Source organism: Pristiophorus japonicus, chromosome 15 (genome assembly GCF_044704955.1).
Source record: "Pristiophorus japonicus isolate sPriJap1 chromosome 15, sPriJap1.hap1, whole genome shotgun sequence".
NCBI classification, from domain to species: Eukaryota; Metazoa; Chordata; class Chondrichthyes; family Pristiophoridae; genus Pristiophorus; species Pristiophorus japonicus.
Window position 1 is genome coordinate 23,134,188 of NC_091991.1, and position 24,346 is coordinate 23,158,533.

Genomic DNA, 24,346 nt, shown 5'->3' on the forward strand with positions numbered 1-24,346 from the left:
CAGGTTTTAAATTCATTTCATATACAATGCAAGAGGACATACTGGGACAGGAGAATGTTCATAATATTAGTTAGCAGCTTGCTTAATGCTGAAATCAGGGGCAGGTAGACTCAAGAGCCCTGTATTCCCACCTCATCCTTGAATGCTACGGCATTCCAAAATTAAATAAAAGAATAATATAGAGACTGCCATGATCATATGTAGGGCAGTTGTTTCTGAATTAGAAACCAAAATATTCCAACGTGCATTAAGTTTAAGCAATTTACCCAATAACCGTTAATAACTAGGGAAAGGCTCACAAATAGTATTTTTGTTCGAGTCTCCCTTGAAGTATCCTTTAACTCATGGTGATTACTAACTGCAACATAAGCAATTATAAGACGTTATTTTAAAGAAGTTAAGTAACAGCCTTAATTTTTTGGACAGAGATTAATTTTTTTTTTTAAGAACCCATAATATATATCTCTCCATTATGTTATGTAAGTTTTAGGCATGTCGGCCACTAAAAATTAAAACCAGTGGCTCCTGCTATGGATAGTGACAAAACTTTAGAAAAGATAGTCAACTCCCTGAGCTGAAGTAATTTCCATTGCTACCAATTCAAAAAGGATTTGTGGAACCTGCTGTAATCAGGTCTCCCAACCAGAAAGGGTCACTCAGATGACATATCTATTGGCGCTGTTCCAGCTGTCTATTGAGGAAGAGAGCTGGAATCAGCATCCTTGCTGATGCTGGATGCCCAGAAGGATCTCATTGTCTCTTTCCCGACTTGCAGTTTTTCTGACAGTCAGAAAATGACATTTTCCTCAAATTAAAGTTTTATGAGCAACTATATAAATAATGATATAAAACTGTTTGCCTACATCAGAGTTTTCGATCACAGAAATTAATTCAAAATGAATCAATTTAATTAATTAAGTAATTAATCAAATTAAATTTCATTTTCTAAGTACCACTAAATCTGAATAAGCAACTGAAAACAACCAAGTGGCTTTGCACAACTCTGGACAAATTCAGATTGGTTGGAAGAATCTTCCTTGTGCAGAAGGTAAGTAGACCACAACTGTCTCTTAAAGTTGAGGTGGCGAGGTGTTAACTCCTGTGTGTTAAAAATGCATTTCTATTGTATATTCTTTTTACATTTTTACCATGAAACTGCAAAGCTCAGGCATTTTTGTACAAAGATGAATTGTTTAAAGTGAGATTGTCACAGTTTAAAATTACTTGTCCGAGAGTTACTTGTTAGGAGTAGACTTTGCTTTTCAAGTATTGGATAAACCTTTTCGCAATTTGTCCAGTATGTCTAGGACATTGGTGGAAGTCACAAACACTCAAATTGGAGTAAAAAATAATTATGGTAAATATTTTTCATTAAAAAATTCTAATCAAAGTTACTGATTTACGCTTATCAAGAAAAAAATGGACAGAATCATGGAATTTGATCCCCAAAACACTGCAAAAAAATCCGTGGATCCCATAAAATAAAAACAGAATTTGACATTTAGTCATCATAAACCAATGACCCTACTTGAAAACAGATGGAATTCTGAAATTTGATCTCCAAACACTGGTTAAAAAAAATAAATCACAGAATCTTGGTAATAAAATCAGATTTTGATTTAGTCACCATAAATCAGGGACCCTGAATCTAGCATATGGTATCCTGGAATACATCGTACTCTTTGGAAAAGGAACTCCACAACAGGATAAGATCAAAACCTGAATTTTTTTTCCTTAAAAGCCCCAGGGAATTAAGAAAATCCTTCCCATTTTATGCTTGACTGGCTTCGAAATTCTGTGGCCAGCAATCTCACTATCCTGGATTCCGCCTTTGCCCGATATCAATCTTCCCATTCCCTCCTTAGTTGGAGCTCCATATAATCTACAAAGGATGTAATGGATACTTTATTGAAGAGGAAATTGGGTGAATGGATACTCTATTGAAGAGGAAATTGGGTGCAAAAACACTCTTTTCATTAATTAATTTTCTCACCGCTAACTTCTACAACATTAAATTTGTGACGTATAAACTTTCCCCCCATTTGACGTACAGCTATAGTGGTGTATAGAGCAGACATCCTTTCGATCTGTAGTTTAGTACGTTAATCACTTGCAACAAAAGTTTTAGATTGCACTACCAGTTCCAATTCATAAAGGGCAGGATAAACTAATGTGCTGACTTCAGTACAGGTTGAGCGTCTGAAATCCGGGATCCTCGGGACCGTTCCGGATATTTCCGGATTTTGGAACGTCTTTGCCTGGGCCGAGGTAGGTGGGGTCGGGCAGCCAAGGTAAGGGGGAGAGGGGGGAGCCGGGGCCAGGACAAAGTCGGGGCGGTCAGTCGGGCCGCCGAGGGCCGGGGCGAGGTCGGGGCGCCGAGGGCCGGGGCGAGGTCGGGGCGCCGAGGGCCGGGGCGAGGTCGGGGCGCCGAGGGCCGGGGCGAGGTCGGGGCGCCGAGGGCCGGGGCGAGGTCGGGGCGCCGAGGGCCGGACGCCGAGGGCCGGGGCGAGGTCGGGGCGCCGAGGGCCGGGGCGAGGTCGGGGCGCCGAGGGGCCGAGGCGAGGTCGGGGCGCCGAGGGCCGGGGCGCCGAGGCGAGGTCGGGGCGAGGTCGGGGCGCCGAGGGCCGAGGCGAGGTCGGGGCGCCGAGGGCCGAGGCGAGGTCGGGGCGCCGAGGGCCGGGGCGAGGTCGGGGCGCCGAGGGCCGGGGCGAGGTCGGGGCGCCGAGGGCCGGGGCGAGGTCGGGGCGCCGAGGGCCGGGGCGAGGTCGGGGCGCCGAGGGCCGGGGCGAGGTCGGGGCGCCGAGGGCCGGGGCGAGGTCGGGGCGCCGAGGGCCGGGGCGAGGTCGGGGCGCCGAGGGCCGGGCGCCGAGGCCGGGGAGTCCGGATTTTGGAACATTTTCCGGTTTCCCGACGACTCCATCATGGATTGGGCCGGTGTACAGATTCCAGAACATTCCGAATTTTGGAACACAGATTTCGGACACTCAACCTGTATACCACATACTGTTCTTCCAATGTCATAATCATGTCAGCTACCACTTCATAGCACAGTGCACTTGAGCAGTCATGCACTGCTCCATCCTCACTGCTGACCTTTTTATTTTAAATTGTACTGGCTCATTTTTCCCTCGCATCAATTTTGAGTATGCTCAACCATTCTTCTTTAGATTCCTGCTGAATATGTGTTCTTTCCCAAAAAGTAGGAGTTGCCATTCCTCAATCCATTGGAATTTGACCCTAACAATTTTGAGAACTTGATCACCTCAACTATTGGAGCCAGTAGTTGACATTTTAACCAATCGGGTTGTTTGAATGGTACTTTTGGTGTGAGTCCAGATTAAATAAGTCTTTTCAGCAAATGTCCATAATCTCTCCTTATCCACAGAGGTATGGTGCAAATCCATCCTTCTCAGGAGGAAAAATACTAATGTTTGACCCAGTATTCGAAAAAGGTTTGACTCTCTTTCACCAGTTTTTGGAATCAGACAGTTAACATGCAGTTTGGATTGGCTATCAGACTCTGGTAAGCTGATTTCATGGTCTTCGTATTGAGGCCACGAGGGAATAAGGCTTGTCTGTCCTTCCAAACCATGTTTGCTTTTTGGCTAATGTTGCAGGACGTCTCTAAAGCTAGTGCTATGAACCTGTTCCATAATGTTGATTCAATGGGGTGTGGTGCACTATAGCACGAGACATGATCTGCTTAATCTCAACTGAGATGAAGTCATATGGGTTCTCCAAGTGTCGAAGCCAAAATTCCTCCTTCAACCAATACCAACTGAAAGCAGATTTCATTCATCTCATGGTTGTTTTGGGGATACTGCTAAGTTGCTGTGTTTGCCGACATAACAACAATCATTGCACTTCAAAAAGTAACGGATTGTGTAAAACACTTTGAGACATTTCAATGAGGCGTTATGCAAATTTAAATATTATTCCTACACCATGAATCTTATATTGGATACCAGTATTAGGCTGCACCACCTTCCCGAAAACCAATCCAGCTGGGCAACTAAACACCAACATTTTCAACAGTTCACTATCCATTTGTTGGGATTCCATTTTTGCCTGCCTGTCAAAGAACAAGATAATAAACAGCTGTCAGGATGTCAATGCCAAGTACAGTTGGCATCAGCTCAAAGTCGCAAAATGAGTTGGGGCTGTTGTGAAGGCATTAGCAAAAGAGAATGCAGCATGGGCATTCTTCCTTCTCAACCAGTCATCATAACAACTGAAGTCACTGGTCAAGAGGTAGACCAAATCCAGTCAATGTTCTTTGACAGACAGGCAAATATGGAATCACAACAAATGGATAGTGAACTGTTGCCAAAAGAACCTTCATCTCTTTGAGGAGCACTTCTAACCAAAAGACTATAAAAGTAATCAATTTCAAATCTTGCCAATTCATGCTTGGAAATGCATGGCAGTGGATTTGCTGAAAATGATTATAACCAGGGATAAGGACAGTATTGTTCGCTCTCTGTTCAATAAGAATAGCTAGTCTGTTTGCGTAGTCAAATCTGCAGAAGATTACATAGGATTACATAGAATATATGACACAGAAACAGGCTATTCGGCCCAACCAGTACATGCCAGCGTTTATGCTCCACTCGAGCCTCCTCCCGTCATTCCTCAACTAAATCTTTCCACATAACCCTCTATTCCCTGCTCCCTCCTATGCTTGTCTAACCTCCCTTTAAATGCATCTATACTATTCACTTCAACCACTCCCTATGGTAGCAAGTTCCACATTCTCACCACTCTTTGGGTAAAGAATTTTCTTCTGAATCCCTTATTGGATTTCATCCTTTCCTGATATGTATACCCTCGCATTTCTGGTATCATCCTTGTAAATCTTCTCTGCACCCTCTCCAGTGCCTCTATATCCTTTTTATAATATAGTGACCGGAACTGTACACAGTACTCTAAGAGTGGTCTAACCAAGGTTCGATACAGGTTTAGCATAACTTCCCTACTTTTCAATTCTGTACCTCTAGAAATAAATCCTAGTGCTTGGTTTGCTTTTTTTATGGCCTCGTTAAACTGTCACAAATTTTAGTGATGTGTATTTGTACTCCAAGATCCCTTTGCTCCTCTACCTCACCTAGACTCGCACCGTAATATAAATTGTGAACAGTGGTCCCAGCATTGATCCTTGTAGAACACCACTATCCACCTTCTGCTACTATGAATAGCTACCTTTTACCCCATACTCTCTGCTTTCTGTCTCAAAGCCAGCTAGCTATCCATTCTGCTACTTGTCCCTGACTCCGCATTCTCTGACCTTGTTCATCAGTCTATTATGGAGAACCTTATCGAAGGCCTTTTGAAAATCTAGATAAATTACATCTACTGCATTACCATTGTCTACTCTCTCTGTTACCTTTTCAAAAAATTCAATGAGGTTGGTCATTCCCTTTTGAAATCCATGCTGACTACTCGTTATTATATTTTTGGTTTCTAGATATTCTTCTATTTTCTCCTTTAGTAGGGATTCCACTATTTTTCCTACCACTGTTGTTAAGCTGACTGGTCTATAATTCCCTGGACATAGGTATTACATTAGCTATCCGCCAGTCCTCAGGCACTACACCTTTTTCTAACGACTTAATAAATATGTGTAGTAATGCCTCTGCTATCCCTTCCCTAGATTCTTTTAAAATGCGTCGATGTAATCCATCCAGATCAGGGATTTTCTCCGCTTTGAGTTTGATTAGTTTATTTTATTTTAAATGTACTTATCTTATTACTAATCTCATCATCCAATGTCATGTCCAACTGTTCTTTCTCCCTGCAACACCAAAATATTTGTGAAATACCACTTATTATTTATTACCAATATGGAGAAATAACTGCCAGTTTGCCAGTAGACATTGGGACCGATGACCAAGAAAAGATCCTAGTCTAGATAGTATGGAGAGCTTCATATTAAAGCCCTTTGATTCGTTCAGTGGAGAGAATGAATGTGCAGTTGGTACCCTCCAATAAACAAACTGACCTGTGCTGCCTGCTTTTCGGTTCCAAACAGCATCTATTCATTGGAAACATAGAAAATAGGTGCAGGAGTAGGCCATTTAGCCCTTCGAGCCTGCACGAATGGCTGATCATTCCCTCAGTACCCCTTTCCTGATTTCTCTCCATACCCCTTGATCCCTTTAGCCATAAGGGCCATATCTAACTCCCTCTTAAATATATCCAATGAACTGGCATCAACAACTCTCTATGGCAGGGAATTCCACAGGTTATCAACTCTCTGAGTGAAGAAGTTTCTCCTCATCTCAGTCCTAAATGGCCTACCCTTTATCCGAAGACTGTCCCCCCTGGTTCTGGACTTCCCCATAATCGGGAACATTCTTCCCGCATCTAGCCTGTCCAGTCCCGTTAGAATCTTATAAGTTTCTATGAGATCCCCTCTCATACTTCTAAACTCCAGTGTATAAAGGCCCAATTGACCCAGTCTCTCCTCATATGTCAGTCCCATCATCCCAGGAATCAGTCTGGTGAACCTTCGCTGCACTCCCTCAATACCAAGAACGTCCTTTCTCAGATTAGGAGACCAAAACTGAACACAATATTCCAGGTGAGGCCTCACCAAGGCCCTGTACAACTGCAGTAAGACCTCCTGCTCCTATACTCAAATCCCCTAGCTATGAAGGCCAACATACCATTTGCCTTCTTCACCGCCTGCTGTACCTGCATGCCAACTTTCAATGACTGATGTACAATGACACCCAGGTCTCGTTGCACCTCCCTCTTTCCTAATCTGCCGCCATTCAGATAATATTCTGCCTTCGTGTTTTTGCCCCCAAAATGGATAACCTCACATTTATCCACATTATACTGCATCTGCCATCCATTTGCCCATTCACCTAACCTGTCCAAGTCAACCTGCAGCCTTTTAGCATCCTCCTCACACCGCCACCCAGTTTACTGTCATCTGCAAACTTGGAGATATTACACTCAATTCCTTCATCTAAATCATTAATGTATATTGTAAAGAGCTAGGGTCCCAGCACTGAGCCCTGAGCACTCCACTAGTCACTGCCTGCCATTCTGAAAAGGACCCGTTTATCCCGACTCTCTGTTTCCTGTCTGCCAACCAGTTCTCTATCCACGTCAGTACATTACCCCCAATACCATGTGCTTTGATTTTGTACACCAATCTCTTGTGTGGGTCCTTGTCAAAAGCCTTTTGAAAGTCCAAATACACCACATCCACTAATTCTCCCTTGTCCACTCTACTAGTTACATCCTCAAAAAATTCCAGAAGATTTGTCAAGCATGATTTCCCTTTCACAAATCCATGCTGACTTGGACTGATCCCGTCACTGCTTTCCAAATGCGCTGCTATTTCATCTTTAATAATTGATTCCAACATTTTCCCCACTACTGATGTCAGGCTAACCGGTCTATAATTACCCGTTTTCTCTCTCCCTCCTTTTTAAAAAGTGGTGTTACATTAGCTACCCTCCAGTCCATAGGAACAGATCCAAAGTCGATAGACTGTTGGAAAATGATCACCAATGCATCGACTATTTCTATGGCTACTTCCTTAAGTACTCTGGGATGCAGACTATCATGCCCCGGGGATTTATCGGCCTTCAATCCCATCAATTTCCCTAACGCAATTTTCCGCTTTATAAGGATATCCTTCAGTTCCTCCTTCTCACAAGACCTCGGTCCCCTAGTATTTCCGGAAGGTTATTTGTGTCTTCCTTCATGAAAACAAAACTAAAGTATTTGTTTAACTGGTCCACCATTTCTTTGTTCCCCATTCTAAATTCACCTGAATCTGACTGCAAGGGACCTACGTTTGCTTTCACTAATCTTTTTCTCTTCACATATCTATAAAAGCTTTTGCAGTCAGTTTTTATGTTCCCAGCAAGCTTCCTCTCATACTCTATTTTCCCCCTCCTAATTAAACCCTTTGTCCTCCTCTGCTGTATTACAAAATTCTCCCAGTCCTCAGGTTTGCTGCTTTTTCTGGCCAATTTATATGCCTCTTCCTTGGATTTAACACTATCTTTAATTTCCCTTGTTAACCACGGTTGAGCCACCTTCCCCGTTTTATTTTTACTCCTGACAGGGATGTACAATTATTGAAGTTCATCTATGTGATCTTTAAATGTTTGCCATTGCTTATCCACCGTCAACCCGTTAAGTATCCTTTGCCAGTCTATTCTAGCCAATTCACATCTCATACCATCGAAGTTACCTTTCCCCAAGTTCAGGACCCTAGTCTTTGAATTAACTGTGTCACTCTCCATCTTAATAAAGAATTCTACCATATTATGGTCACTCTTCCCCAAGGGGCCTCGCACAACAAGACTGTTAATTAGTCCTTTCTCATTACACATCACCCAGTCTAGGATGGCCAGCCCTCTAGTTGGTTCCTCGACATATTGGTCTCGAAAACCATCCCAAATACACTCCAGGAAATCCTCCTCCACCACACTACCACCAGTTTGGTTAGCCCAGTCAATATGTAGATTAAAGTCGCCCATGATAACTGCTGTACCTTTATTGCATGCATCCCTAATTTCTTGTTTGATGCTGTTCCCATCCTCATTACTACTGTTTGGTGTTCTGTACACAACTCCCACTAGTGTTTTCTGCCCTTTGGTATTCCATAGCTCCACCCATACAGATTCCACATCGTCCAAGCTAATGTCCTTCCTTACTATTGCATTAATTTCCTCTTTAACCAGCAACGCCACCCCACCTCCTTTTCCTTTCTGTCTATCCTTCCTAAATGTTGAATATCCCTGGATGTTGAGTTCCCAGCTTTGGTCACCCTGGAGCCATGTCTCCGTGATGCCAATTACTTCATATCCATTAACTGCTATCTGCACAGTTAATTCGTCCATCTTATTCCGAATACACCTCGCACTGAGGCAGAGCCTTCAGGCTTGTCTTTTTAACACCCTTTACCTCTTTAGGATTTTGCTGTAATGTGGCTCTTTTTGCTTTGGGTTTCTCTGCCCTCCACTTTTACTTTTCTTCTTTCTATCTTTTGCTTCTGCCCCCATTCTACTTCCCTCTGTCTCCCTGCATAGGTTCCCATCCCCTTGCCATATTAGTTTAACTCCTCTCCAACAGCACCAGCAAACTCTCCCCCTAGGACATTGGTTCTGGTCCTGCCCAGGTGCAGATCGCCCAGTTTATATTGGTCCTACCTCCCCCAGAACCGGTTCCAATGTCCCAGGAATTTGAATCCCTCCTTTCTGCACCATTCCTCAAGCCACGTATTCATCGGAGCTATCCTACGATTCCCACTTTGACTACACGTGGTAGCAATCCTAAGACTACTACTTTTGAGGTCCTACTTTTTAAATTTAGCTCCTAGCTCCCTAAATTCGTCTTGTAGGACCTCATCCCGTTTTTTACCTATATCGTTGGTATCTATATGCACCACGACAACTGGCTGTTTACCCTCCCCCTTCAAAATGTCCTGCACCTGCTCCGAGACATCCTTGACCCTTGCACCAGGGAGGCAACATACCATCCTGGAATCTCGGTTGCGGCCGCAGAAACTATCTATTCCCCTTACAATAGAATCCCCTATCACTATAGCTCTCCCACTCTTTTTCCTGCCCTCTTGTGCCGCAGGCTGTGGACTTGGCTGCTGCTGCCCTCCCCTGATGAGTCATTCCCCTCAACAGTACCCAGAGAGGTGTATCTGTTTTGCAAGAGGATGAGCGCAGGGGACCCCTGCACTACCTTCCTTCCGCTGCTCTTCCTGTTGGTCACCCATCCCCTATCTGGCTGTTTAACCTTTATCTGCGGCAAGACCAACCCACTAAACGTGCTATTCACGTCATTCTCAGCATCGTGGATGTTGCAGAGTGAATCCACCCGCAGCTCCCGTGCCGCAATGGAACATCTGCCCCCAATTTTTTTCTCGTTTCCTTTACAACTTCTTCCTCAAAAGTAGTGCATCATGGTGGAGTACAGTTCCTGGGATACCTTATCCAAGTAGCTTTCCTTCATGTGTCTAAAATACTGTAAAAAAATGGCCTTGAAACTAATGCTATTTCACATCAAACTACAAACAGTTCACCAACAATCCCAATATCCTTGATACCTTTCAGATAATCTTTAGCTCCTTACAATTAGTTTATCTTTACAGCTGAATTGACACGTTAATGGCTACAGAGTTGGACTAAGAAGCTTGTGCTCCAGTATAAGTAATGTGTGTCATTTCATTAGCACCAAAGGAGATGCATTCCATCGGTCATCTCGTTGTAGATCCCAATAAGAATATAGGCTCCTGAAAAGATTTGGTGTAAAAAATAATCTCCTTCCTACATCTAAACAGTAGATGTTCCCTTACTGAGTTCCCTTCCATGGGAATGTGAATGGCAGCTAATGCTGCTATATTATGGATCTAAGTTTTGTGCACTCGACCACTGTACTCTGCAGTAAAGAAAGGTCATAAGCACTTTGGACAGCGAACTGAAACCTCAGGCCTTACAAGCACCTTTCATATAGTGACCAAAAAGGCAGTTCCTGTAAGAACATAAGAAATAGGAACAGGAGTAGGCCATACGGCCCTTCGAGCCTGCTCTGCCATTCAATAAGATCATGGCTGATCTGATCAGCCCGCTCCCCATAACCCCTTATCGTTTAAGAAACTGTCTATTTCTGTCTTAAATTTATTCAAATGTCCCAGCTTCCATAGCTCTCTGAGGCAGCGAATTCCACAGATTTACAACCCTCTGAGAGAAGAAATTTCTCCTCATCTCTGTTTTAAATGGACGGCCTCTTATTCTAAAATCATGCCCTCTAGTTCTAGTCTCTCCCATCAGTGGAAACATCCTCTCTGCATCCACCTTGTCAAGCCCCCTCAATCTTATACGTTTCGATAAGATCATCTCTCATTCTTCTGAATTCCAATGAGTAGAGGCCCAACCTGCTCAACCTTTCCTCATAAGTCAACCCCCTCATAGAAACATAGAAAATAGGTGCAGGAGTAGGCCATTCGGCCCTTCTAGCCTGCACCGCCATTCAATGAGTTCATGGCTGAACATTCAACTTCAGTACCCCATTCCTGCTTTCTCGCCATACCCCTTGATCCCCCTAGTAGTAAGGACCTCATCTAACTCCTTTTTGAATATATTTAGTGAATTGGCCTCAACAACTTTCTGTGGTAGAGAATTCCACAGGTTCACCACTCTCTGGGTGAAGAAGTTCCTCCGCATCTTGGTCCTAAATGGCTTACCCCTTATCCTTAGACTGTGACCTCTGGTTCTGGACTTCCCCAACATTGGGAACATTCTTCCTGCATCTAACCTGTCTAACCCCGTCAGAATTTTAAATGTTTCTATGAGGTCCCCTCTCATTCTTCTGAACTCCAGTGAATACAAGCCCAGTTGATCCAGTCTTTCTTGATCGGTCAGTCCCGCCATCCCGGGAATCAGTCTGGTGAACCTTCGCTGCACTCCCTCAATAGCAAGAATGTCCTTCCTCAGGTTAGGAGACCAAAACTGTACACAATACTCCAGGTGTGGCCTCACCAAGGCCCTGTACAACTGTAGCAACACCTCCCTGCCCCTGTACTCAAATCCCCTTGCTATGAAGGCCAACATGCCATTTGCTTTCTTAACCGCCTGCTGCACCTGCATGCCAACCTTCAATGACTGATGTACCACGACACCCAGGTCTCTTTGCACCTTCCCTTTTCCTAATCTGTCACCATTCAGATAATAGTCTGTCTCTCTGTTTTTACCACCAAAGTGGATAGCCTCACATTTATCCACATTATACTTCATCTGCCATGCATTTGCCCACTCACCTAACCTATCCAAGTCGCTCTGCAGCCTCACAGCATCCTCCTCGCAGCTCACACTGCCACCCAACTTAGTGTCATCCGCAAATTTGAGATACTACATTTAATCCCCTCATCTAAATCATTAATGTACAGTGTTAACAGCTGGGGCCCAGCACAGAACCTTGCGGTACCCCACTAGTCACTGCCTGCCATTCTGAAAAGTCCCCATTTACTCCTACTCTTTGCTTCCTGTCTGACAACCAGTTCTCAATCCATGTCAGCACACTACCCCCAATCCCATGTGCTCTAACTTTGCACATCAATCTCTTGTGTGGGACCTTGTCGAACGCCTTCTGAAAGTCCAAATATACCACATCAACTGGTTCTCCCTTGTCCACTCTACTGGAAACATCCTCAAAAAATTCCAGAAGATTTGTCAAGCATGATTTCCCTTTCACAAATCCATGTTGACTTGGACCTATCATGTCACCTCTTTCCAAATGCACTGCTATGACATCCTTAATAATTGATTCCATCATTTTACCCACTACCGATGTCAGGCTGACCGGTCTATAATTCCCTGTTTTCTCTCTCCCTCCTTTTTTAAAAAGTGGGGTTACATTGGCTACCCTCCACTCCATAGGAACTGATCCAGAGTCAATGGAATGTTGGAAAATGACTGTCAATGCATCCACTATTTCCAAGGCCACCTCCTTAAGTACTCTGGGATGCAGTCCATCAGGCCCTGGGGATTTATCGGCCTTCAATCCCATCAATTTCCCCAACACAATTTCCCGGCTAATAAGGATTTCCCTCAGTTCCTCCTCCTTACTAGACCCCCCGACCCCTTTTATAACCGGAAGGTTGTTTGTGTCCTCCCTCGTGAATACCGAACCAAAGTACTTGTTCAATTGGTCCGCCATTTCTTTGTTCCCCGTTATGACTTCCCCTGATTCTGACTGCAGGGGACCTACGTTTGTCTTTACTAACCTTTTTCTCTTTACATATCTATAGAAAGTTTTGCAATCCGTCTTAATGTTCCCTGCAAGCTTCTTCTCATACTCCATTTTCCCTGCCCTAATCAAACCCTTTGTCCTCCTCTGCTGAGTTCTAAATTTCTCCCAGTCCCCAGGTTCGCTGCTATTTCTGGCCAATTTGTATGCCACTTCCTTGGCTTTAATACTATCCCTGATTTCCCTTGATAGACACGGTTGAGCCACCTTCCCTTTTTTATTTTTATGCCAGACAGGAATGTACAATTGTTGTAGTTCATCCATGCGGTCTCTAAATGTCTGCCATTGTCCATCCACAGTCAACCCCTTAAGTATCATTCGCCAATCCATCCCAGCCAATTCACGCCTCATACCTTCAAAGTTAGCCTTCTTTAAGTTCTGGACCATGGTCTCTGAATTAACTGTTTCATTCTCCATCCTAATGCAGAATTCCACCATATTATGGTCACTCTTCCCCAAGGGGCCTCGCACAACGAGATTGCTAATTAATCCTCTCTCATTACATAACACCCAGTCTAAGATGGCCTCCCCCCTAGTTGGTTCCTCGACATATTGGTCTAAAAAACCATCCCTTATGCACTCCAGGAAATCCTCCTCCACCGTATTGCTTCCAGTTTGGTTAGCCCAATCTATGTGCATATTAAAGTCACCCATTATAACTGCTGCACCTTTATTGCATGCACTCCTAATTTCCTGTTTGATGCCCTCCCCAACATCACTACTACTGTTTGGAGGTCTGTACACAACTCCCACTAACGTTTTTTGCCCTTTGGTATTCTGCAGCTCTACCCATATAGATTCCACATCATCCAAGCTAATGTCCTTCCTAACTATTGCCTTAATCTCCTCCTTAACCAGCAATGCTACCCCACCTCCTTTTCCTTTTATTCTATCCTTCCTGAATGTTGAATACCCCTGGATGTTGAGTTCCCAGCCCTGAACATCCTGGAGCCACGTCTCCGTAATCCCAATCACATCATATTTGTTAACATCTATTTGCACAGTTAATTCATCCACCTTATTGCGGATACTCCTTGCATTAAGACACAAAGCCTTTAGGCTTGTTTTTTTGACACTCTCTGTCCTTTTAGAATTTTGCTGTACAATGGTCCTTTTTGTTCTTTGCCTTGGGTTTCTCTGCCCTCCACTTTTCCTCATCTCCTTTCTGTCTTTTGCTTTTGCCTCCTTTTTGTTTCCCTCTATCTCCCTGCATTGGTTCCCATCCCCCTGCCATATTAGTTTAACTCCTCCCCAACAGCACTAGCAAACACTCCCCCGAGGACATTGGTTCCGATTCTGCCCAGGTGCAGACCGTCCGGATTGTACTGGTCCCATCTCCCCCAGAACCGGTTCCAATGCCCCAGGAATTTGAATCCCTCCCTGCTGCACCATTGCTCAAGCCACGTATTCATCTGAGCTATCCTGCGATTCCTACTCTGACTAGCACGTGGCACTGGTAGCAATCCCGAGATTACTACTTTTGAGGTCCTACTTTTTAATTTAGCTCCTAAAATTAATTTCGTAGGACCTCATCCCTTTTTTTACCTATGTCGTTGGTACCAACGTGCACCACGGCAACTGGCTGTTCTCCCTCCCTTTTTAGAATGTCCCTGGAATCAACCTAGTGAACCTTCTCTGAACTGCCTCCAAAGCAACTATATCCTTTCATAAATATGGAAACTAAAACTGCACGCAGTATTCCAGGTGTGGCCTCACCAATACCTTATATAGCTGTAGCAAGACTTCCCTGCTTTTATACTCCATCCCCTTTGCAATAAAGGCCAAGTTACCATTGGTCTTCCTGATCACTTACTGTACCTGCATACTATCCTTTTGTGTTTCATGCACAAGTACCCCTAGGTCCCGCTGTACTGCAGCACTTTGCAATCTTTCTCCATTTAAATAATAACTTGTTCTTTGATTTTTTTTCTGCCAAAGTGCATGACCTCACGCTTTCTGACATTATACTCCATCTGCTAAATTTTTCCCCACTTAGCCTGTCTATGTCCTTTTGCAGATTTATTGTGTCCTCCTCACACATTGCTTTTCCTCCATCTTGGCTATGTTACACTCAGTCCCTTCTTCCAAGTCGTTAATATAGATTGTAAATAGTTGGGGTCCCAGCACTGATCCCTGCAGCACCCCACTAGTTACTGGCTGCCAACCCGAGAATGAACCATTTATCCCAAATCTCTGTTTTCTGTTAGTTAGCCAATCCTATATCCACGCTAATATATTACCCCCAACCCCGTGAACTTTTATCTTGTGCAGTAGCCTTTTATGTGGCACCTTGTTAAATGCCTTCTGGAAGTCCAAATACACCACATCCACTGGTTCCCCTTTATCCACCCTGTTCGTTACATCCTCAAAGAATTCCAGCAAATTTGTCAAATATGACTTCCCCTTCATAAATCCATGCTGACTCTGCCTGACCGAATTTTGTTTTTCCAAATGTCCTGCTACTGCTTCTTTAATAATGGACGCCAATATTTTCCCAACCACAGATGTTAGGCTAACTGGTCTATAGTTTCCTGCTTTTTGTCTGCCTCCTTTTTTAAATAGGGGCGTTACATTTGCAGTTTTCCAATTTGCTCATGAAAAAGCATTCCATATTTATACCATGAATATCCAGGGTTTGCAAGAAATTCAGAACTGTGTAAAGGTATGATTGGAAAATACCTCAGGTTTACAGTTGACTCAGTAAATGTAACATGGTTTCTACACTGATGGGAGAAGACTAAAGTGTAAAAAATAGTCTGTGAAGTGGTGCAGTCAGCCTGCAAAATGGTAGCCTCACCTGAAGCACAATCAAAAGCATTTAGCTATTGTGAATTTTTGGTTTCGGGACATCAGGTTCTGAGGCCCTCACTGGGTTAACTTGGCCTGTATTGCAGTGGAGACCAAGATTTAGCTAAGGAGTGACAAATAATGTGCTGAATTAGTTCCTTGTGGCCAAGTACATATCTTTCCAACTCAGCAAACATCCCGCTAAACCGGCTCAGATCACCTTCATGGCTTATCCCAAACATGTGGGAAGCAAATTTTCCAAGAGACGGGTGAAATTAATCTAATCATCCAAATCCTAAATTAGTTTATAGGAGAGCTGTTCTTATGGCAAACTTTGCCAGCGGTTCCTTATTGGTGGGGTAATTTAATATACGTAGAGTCCAGAAGGGGGCAGAATAATAGGTTTGCAGATGATCGAAAATTTGGCTGTGTGGTTGATACTGAGTAAGAAAGTTGTAGACTGCAGGAAGATATCAATGGATTGGTCAGATGGGCAGAAAAGTGGCAAATGGAATTCAATCTGGAAAAGTAAGTGGTACTGCAATGCATTTGGGGAAGGCTAACAAGGCAAGGGAATACACAATAAATGGTAGGATACCAAGAAGTTTAAGAGGAACAGAGGGACCGTGGAGTGCATGTCCACAGATCCTGAGGGTAGCAGTTCAGGTAGATAAGGTGGTTAAGAAGTCATACAGGATACTTTCCTTTATTTGCCGAGGCATAGAATTCAAGAGTCGGGAGGTTACGCTTGAACTGTATAAAACACTAGTCAGGCCACAGCTAGAGTGCTGCGTGCAGTTCTGGTCACCACATTACAGGAATGATGAGATTTATGAGGATGCGGCAAGGACTGGAGAATTTTAGCTCTGAGGAAAGACTGTATAGGCTGGAGTTCTTTTCTTTGGAACAAAAGAAGCTGAGGAGAAACTTGAGGTGTATAAAGTTATGAGGGGCCTAGATAGAGTGGATAGGAAGGATCTATTTCCCTTAGCAGAGATGTCAATAACTAGGAAATATAGATTTAAATTAATTGGTAGAATGATTAGAGGGGAGTTGAGGGAAATCTTTTTCACCCAGAGAGTGATGGGGGTCTGGAACGCACTGCCTGAAAGGGTGGTAGAGGCAGAAACCGCATTTAAAAAGTACTTGAATATGCACATAAAATGCCGTAACCTACAGGGCTATGAACTGTGGGATTGGGCTGGGTAGTTCTTTTTCGACCGGCACAGACACAGTAGGCCGAATGGCCTCCTTCTGCGCCATAAGTTTCTATGATTCTCGTGGCTTCTTCTATGTCTCCCCTTTGTGGACAGGGCAGAATCGGGCTCAACAGTGATGCCCCTGTAATCAAATAGCCTACTGACACTCATTGTTGTGATTCACATAATGAAGAAAAGCCACTTGGATAAGGTATTATATGACTGACAGCAGGAACTGTGTCCCATCATGATGCAGTACCATTATGGGAGAAGTGCTGAAAATTGTAACAGGAAAACAGAAGAAAAATTTGGGGCAGGTACTCCAATGAATAAATCATCTATGGAGTAGAACAGAACAAATGGTTTTGTTCTGAATTATAACATTTTGAATATGAATACCAAGCCTAATTTTTTTAAATACAGGTGCAGCATCGAGAATCCAGAACCCTCGGGACCAAGGCCATTCCGGATTCCGGGCTTTCGATTGTCTTTCTAACATCACAAAACCGGAAACACCCGAGCCCAGGTTTGGGTATTTCCAGAATTTGGAACATCAGAAAGAGAGGGAGTCCCCGACGAGAAGCTGTTTGGGCCGCGGGCCCTGTCGATGAGGTCGTCAGGTGGGGCGGGCCCCGCCAAGGGGGCAGTGTTCGGGCGGGCCACGCCCAAGGGGGCGGTGTTTGGGCGGGCCCCGCTGTTGAGGAGCTGTATGGGCGGTAAGGTAAGAGCACGGCGGCAAGCATGGTGAGACAAGGCCCGAGGTCGGCAGGGTGGACGGGTCCGGATTCCGGAACATTTTACGGATTCCAGACCAACCTGCCACCGATCAGTCCGGAGTCCAAATTCCGGAACTCTGGATTTTCGACGCTGCACCTGTACATTTAATATTAGCTTTTAAGAGAAACCTGTAAAACCCAATATGGCACTTCGAAAAATGAAAACCAGAGCATGATTAAGACAACGAATTAGACACTGTAGAGAATAGACCAAAGGGTTGAGATATTGGCTTCAGATTAATGTGCTGTAGCTAAAGTATAAAACAATCTGCTTGCTTGAACAGGAATTTTATGTCATACAAATGAATGGAAAAGAACACAGGTAAAAAGAAAACATCACTCAAAGGTAACCAGCACTCTATCAGAATATTTAGCTGGTGTTAAACTCCCCTGGTATTTTAATATTTAGCTCTTCTGAAATCTGGTTTATTTTGCAATAGGCAATGTGCACAATTCATCATTTGGAATGTCATAGTTAAAAAGCAGGACAAGTGCTTTTGTCTCTTAAAGCTGGCTGATAGACAAACAGAGACACTCACGCACGCTTTTCCTGTTCAAATTTTAAAATTCTTAACTGCAACTTCACTGGTTCAAATAGCACATTCCACAAAATAAAGAAATATGCACATTTTAAAGTTGATACCTTCAAAACCACATCTTGAACAAAACTGCTAACAATTCACTTACCCAGACTTGGCCATTAGAGTTAATGTTCCCAGTCTCTCTCTCAGTGTCATGAATCCAATCATATTTCAGAAGTTCTCATGTGATCGTTGTTTTTCACCCTGTAAACAGAGAAAAGCAATTTATTGCAAACACCAAACCAGACATCGAGCAATGCTTCACAGGGCAACTTGCAGATTAAATCACAAACTGTACATTTTTCTCACTGAGATTCACCCACTTTTTCAAATAAAATTAAGATAACTTTCATCAAACCAAAGTAAACAGAGTTTTAATCCTGGTAAATGTAGTTGGAAGAACTGGGACTTTTAAGTTTTAGAACCAAAATATAGAAGTCTTGTGTTCAAATGACGAATGGTAATGCCACATAATTACATTTTTTACATTCCACTACAACATCAAGCACAGGTTAAATTTAGCTCAGACAGTGGTTCTCCGACTGGCTTAGTGGGCTTATTCAATGCATAACTGAACCACAAAGACTTGTAAGGTACCAGGTTTGATCCTTAATCTGTGCTTTGTTAACTGATCTCAGCCAGTGTGAGGGTAAGGGCGCTCCAACTGGCCTCAACACCCCTTTGCTAGGAGGGGCACGTTAGCTACAACCCTCACCTCTGATTGCTCTTCAGCGATCCCTCATAGAAACAAGCGTGTGATCAGCTGAAGATCACCCCTCCCCACAGTCGTAAAGCACACTGACAATTACTGTCAAAGACTTATACATGAATAACAAACACTCGAGTAAAGTAATGGAGGTCCCCTGGGTCCTATGAAATTGTGTCCCAACACTGAGGACAGAAGGGGAAGGGAGAAAACGGAGAAGAAAAAAAATGAGAAAAATATCCTAAAATGGCAAATATCCTGAATCAACCCAATGTGCCTCAATCCTAAACGCAAGAGTCAGTAACAGGGCCTTTTCCCATTTACCATAGCAAGCAGTTTCACAGTAGCATTTCTAAAGGGAGATTGCCAACTTTTCGGCAGCTGTGTTGTGCACTCTGTGTCCACTAGGAATTATTTTAAGCTCCTCTTTATCTTGGATCCCCTAACAGCTGTGTAGAGAAGACATTTTCATTCCAATCCATCTGAACTGGATTCAAGCAGCAATTTTTTTTTATACAAGTTTGAATTCAACAGTAAAAGTACTGTGTTCCAAGCAGTCGATGTGATGCCATATTATCAATCTATTAGTGAAAAATGCAATCGTTTGCTACTTCAAAACGAGCCAAATAGCATACTATAATGAGGTGTGCATTACTAATCACACTGTATAAGTTCTGCACTCAGCATTTGAACAAGAAATCGATGAACTGCCTTTGATTTTGTCCAGTACTCTGCACCATTTTAGATTAAATTTCAACGTCTTGACACAAACTTCGGAGTGACTGCTGCCAATGAAATGGAGCTGCATTCTGTGCAGAAATGTTAAGTCCCAAATATGAAAGTATTCACCACAACAGACAGAGGAGCCTACAAACTTTCAGTTCGTTTATAGACACACAGCTCATATAAAGGCCTGCACCCTGAACTGAAGAATACAGATTGCAAGTGAGCTAACTTTAAACAGCACAGAAGAATAAATATGTCTTCGAAGTTACTTCAAGTTCAAAAGGCTGAATGAATTCAAAAGCAAAATAGTACGGATGCTGGAAATCTGAAATAAAAACAGAAAATGCAGGAAATACTCAGCAGGTCAGGCATCTGTGCAGAGAGAAACAGAGTTAACGACTGACGAAGGGTCATCGACTTGAAATGTTAACTGTTATTCTCTCCACAGATTTTTGTTTTATTCGTTCATGGGATGTGGGCATCGCTGGCAAGGCCAGCATTTATTGCCCATCCCTAATTGCCCTCGAGAAGATGGTGGTGAGCCGCCTTCTTGAATCGCTGCAGTCCATGTGGTGAAGGTACTCCCACAGTGCTGTTAGGGAGGGAGTTCCAGGATTTTCACCCAGCGACGATGAAGGAACAGCTATATACTTCCAAGTCAGGATGGAGTGTGTGACTTGGAGGGGAACGTGGATGTGGTGGTGTTCCCATGTGCCTGCTGCCCTTGTCCTTCTAGGTGGGTTGCCGTGGGTTTGGGAGGTACTACAACAGAAGCCTTGGTGAGTTGCTGCAGTGCATCTTGAAGATGGTACGCACTGCAGACACGGTACGTCAGTGATGAAGGGAGTGAATGTTTAAGTTGGTGGATGAGGTGCCAATCATGCAGGCTGCTTTGTCCTGGATGGTGTCGAGTTTCTTGGGACTGAAATTAGTGACCACCCAATTCTCAGCAATCTCACGGTGGTCGGTCAATCTTCACTGCCCAGTACCGGGGCGGAGTGGTGGCAACATTGATCCGGGCAGTCCCGAGTGGAGTGTCAGCGGAGTGTGATGGCAGTCTGCTCCGGCGGTGCTGGGTAAGTTGTCTGAGACTCTGGACTCTTTGGGTCCCGAGTTCTGCGCACACGGTCTCTTCCATCGACCTCCGTCCACCAGCCCTCCCCCACCCATCCCGAAGAAGAGCAGTCCGGAGGCCAGAGATTGCCAATGTCGGATCGCAGATAAGTGTAGATTTGTAATTATTTTGTGCAGTGTTTGTGATTTGTGTATAATACTTAACTTGTTATTTATTTATTTTTTGGTGGGGGGGGGGGGGGGGGAGAAGAGAGAATAGATCTCTGGATGGGATTAGATCACTGGGAGAGGGGTGGATTAGATCTCCGGGGTGCGAATGAGATCTCGGCGGTGGGGGGGGGGGGGGGGGGGGGGGGGGAGAACCTGATCTCCGGGGGGCGGACTCGATCTCCGGGGGGGGCGGACTCGATCTCCGGGGGGGGCGGACTCGATCTCCGGGGGGGGCGGACTCGATCTCCGGGGGGGGGCGGACTCGATCTCCGGGGGGGGCGGACTCGATCTCCGGGGGGGGCGGACTCGATCTCCGGGGGGGGCGGACTCGATCTCCGGGGGGGGGCGAACTCGATCTCCGGGGGGGGGGGCGAACTAGATCTCCGGGGGGCGAACTAGATCTCCGGGGGGCGAACTAGATCTCCGGGGGGCGAACTAGATCTCCGGGGGGGCGAACTAGATCTCCGGGGGGCGCGAACTAGATCTCCGGGGCGCGCGAACTAGATCTCCGGGGCGCAAACTAGATCTCCGGGGCGCAAACTAGATCTCCGGGGGGCAAACTAGATCTCCGGGGGGCAAACTAGATCTCCGGGGGGCAAACTAGATCTCCGGGGGGCAAACTAGATCTCCGGGGGGCAAACTAGATCTCCGGGGGGCAAACTAGATCTCCGGGGGGCAAACTAGATCTCCGGGGGGCGAACTAGTTCTCCGGGGGGCAAACTAGATCTCCGGGGGGCAAACTAGATCTCCGGGGGGCAAACTAGATCTCCGGGGGGCAAACTAGATCTCCGGGGGGCAAACTAGATCTCCGGGGGGCACACTAGATCTCCGAGGGGGCAAACTAGATCTCCGGGGGGGCAAACTAGATCTCCGGGGGGCAAACTAGATCTCCGGGGGGCAAACTAGATCTCCGGGGGGCAAACTAGATCTCCGGGGGGCAAACTAGATCTCCGGGGGGCAAACTAGATCTCCGGGGGGCAAACTAGATCTCCGGGGGGCAAACTAGATCTCCGGGGGGCAAACTAGATCTCCGGGGGCAAACTAGATCTCCGGGGGGCAAACTAGATCTCCGGGGGGCAAACTAGATCTCCGGGGGCAAACTAGATCTCCGGGGGGCAAACTAGATCTCCGGGGGGCAAACTAGATCTCCGGGGGGCAAACTAGATCTCCGGGGGGGCAAACTAGATCTCCGGGGGGCAAACTAGATCTCCGGGGGGCAAACTAGATCTCCGGGGGGCAAACTAGATCTCCGGGGGGCAAACTAGATCTCCGGGGGGCAAACTAGATCTCCGGGGGGCAAACTAGATCTCCGGGGGGCAAACTAGATCTCCGGGGGGCAAACTAGATCTCCGGGGGGCAAACTAGATCTCCGGGGGGCAAACTAGATCTCCGGGGGGCAAACTAGATCTCCGGGGGGCAAACTAGATCTCCGGGGGGCAAACTAGATCTCCGGGGGGCAAACTAGATCTCCGGGGGGCAAACTAGATCTCCGGGGGGCAAACTAGATCTCCGGGGGGCAAACTAGATCTCCGGGGGGCAAACTAGATCTCCGGGGGGCAAACTAGATCTCCGGGGGGCAAACTAGATCTCCGGGGGGCGAACTAGATCTCCCGGGGGCGAACTAGATCTCCGGGGGGCGAACTAGATCTCCGGGGGGCGAACTAGATCTCCGGGGGGCGAACTAGATCTCCGGGGGGCGAACTAGATCTCCGGGGGGCGAACAGATCTCCGGGGGGGCGAACAGATCTCCGGGGGGCGAACAGATCTCCGGGGGGCGAACTAGATCTCCGGGGGGCGAACTAGATCTCCGGGGGGCAAACTAGATCTCCGGGGGAGGGGCGAACAGATCTCCGGGGGAGGGGCGAACAGATCTCCGGGGGGCGAACAGATCTCCGGGGGGCGAACAGATCTCCGGGGGGCGAACAGATCTCCGGGGGGCGAACAGATCTCCGGGGGGCGAACAGATCTCCGGGGGGCGAACAGATCTCCGGGGGGCGAACAGATCTCCGGGGGGGCGAACAGATCTCCGGGGGGGTGAACAGATCTCCGGGGGGGTGAACAGATCTCCGGGGGGCGAACTAGATCTCCGGGGGGCAAACTAGATCTCCGGGGGAGGGGCGAACAGATCTCCGGGGGGCGAACAGATCTCCGGGGGGCGAACAGATCTCCGGGGGGCGAACAGATCTCCGGGGGGTGAACAGATCTCCGGGGGGCGAACAGATCTCCGGGGGGCGAACAGATCTCCGGGGGGCGAACAGATCTCCGGGGGGCGAACAGATCTCCGGGGGGCGAACAGATCTCCGGGGGGCGAACAGATCTCCGGGGGGCGAACAGATCTCCGGGGGGCGAACAGATCTCCGGGGGGCGAACAGATCTCCGGGGGGCGAACAGATCTCCGGGGGGCGAACAGATCTCCGGGGGGCGAACTAGATCTCCAGGGGGCGAACTAGATCTCGGGGGGGGGGGGGGGGGGGAACTAGGTCTCCGGGGGGGGGGGGGAACTAGGTCTCCGGGGGGGGGGTGTTTAGATCTCCGGGGGGGGGGGGGTGTTTAGATCTCGGAGGGGGGGGATTAGATCTCCGGGGGGGTGGGGGGAGGGAGAACGAGAAAGAGATTGCTGCGGGAAGGAATAGATCACTGGGGGGTGGGATTAGTTCTTTTGGGGGGGGGGGGAACGGGACTAGATTGCTGGGGCACGGGGAGGGGGGGAGGGAGGAATAGATCACTGGTGGCGTGGGAAGGGGGAGGGAGGAGGAACATTGTTGTTTACATACCGCCGGCATAAAACCACTTTTTTTCCAGACGCTGTGCAACTCCGGTGGTCGGTGTGGGCGGACAGTATGCATACCGCCCAGTGGTATGTCGCTGATGAATTTCCCGCTGGGCGTTGTGTGGGTGGTATGTAAGTATTTTTTGATCAATTTTGCGATTTTGGGTGGTATGCGGCAGTATGTCCACCAATTTCGGCCCCCAAGAATGTTGTTGGAGCTGCACTCATCCAGGCAAGTGGAAATTATTCCTGACTTATGCTTTGTAGATGGTGGAAAGGCTTTGGGGAATCAGGAGTTGAGACACTTGCTGCAGAATACCCAGCGTCTGACCTGCTCTTGTTGCCACAGTATGTAGGTGGCTGGTCCAGTTAAGTTTCTGGTCAATGGTGATCCCCAGGATGTTGATGGTGGGGGATTCAGCGATGGCAATGCCGTTGAATGTCATGGGGCGGTGGTTACACTCTCGCTTGTTGGAGATAGTCATTACTTGGCACTTGTGTGGCACGAATGTTACTTGCCACTTATCAGCCCAAGCCTGAACGTCGTTCAGATCCAAGTGTCATCCAGGTCTTGCTGCATGCGGGCATGGACTGCTCCATTATCTGAGGAGTTGCGAATGGCATTGAACACTGTGCAGTCATAGAAATTTACTTACAGCACGGAGAGAGGCTATTTCTGCCCATCATCAGCGAACATCCCCACGTCTGACCTTATGATGGAAGGAAGGTCATTA

At 46.3% G+C, this 24,346-nt stretch overlaps 1 protein-coding gene across 4 annotated transcripts in view; it reads right to left on the bottom strand.

Moving 5' to 3' along the window:
• frs2a (fibroblast growth factor receptor substrate 2a) overlaps nt 1-24,346 on the bottom strand; it is a 107,759-nt gene that overhangs the window by 28,892 nt on the left and 54,521 nt on the right. The window contains exons 1-2 of one of the 4 annotated variants that reach the window (XM_070900223.1): nt 18,233-18,288; nt 15,581-15,694 (exon numbers count right to left, since the gene is read on the bottom strand). Coding sequence is in view for 1 of the 4 variants with exons in the window: in XM_070900221.1 (XP_070756322.1) it covers nt 18,233-18,294 (62 nt within the window). In the remaining 3 variants the exon portion in view is untranslated. Of the gene's footprint in view, nt 1-3,965; nt 4,021-15,580; nt 15,695-18,232; nt 18,331-24,346 lie in introns of those variants that run through there. The other 3 variants (XM_070900221.1, XM_070900222.1, XM_070900220.1) reach the window with 3 other exon arrangements.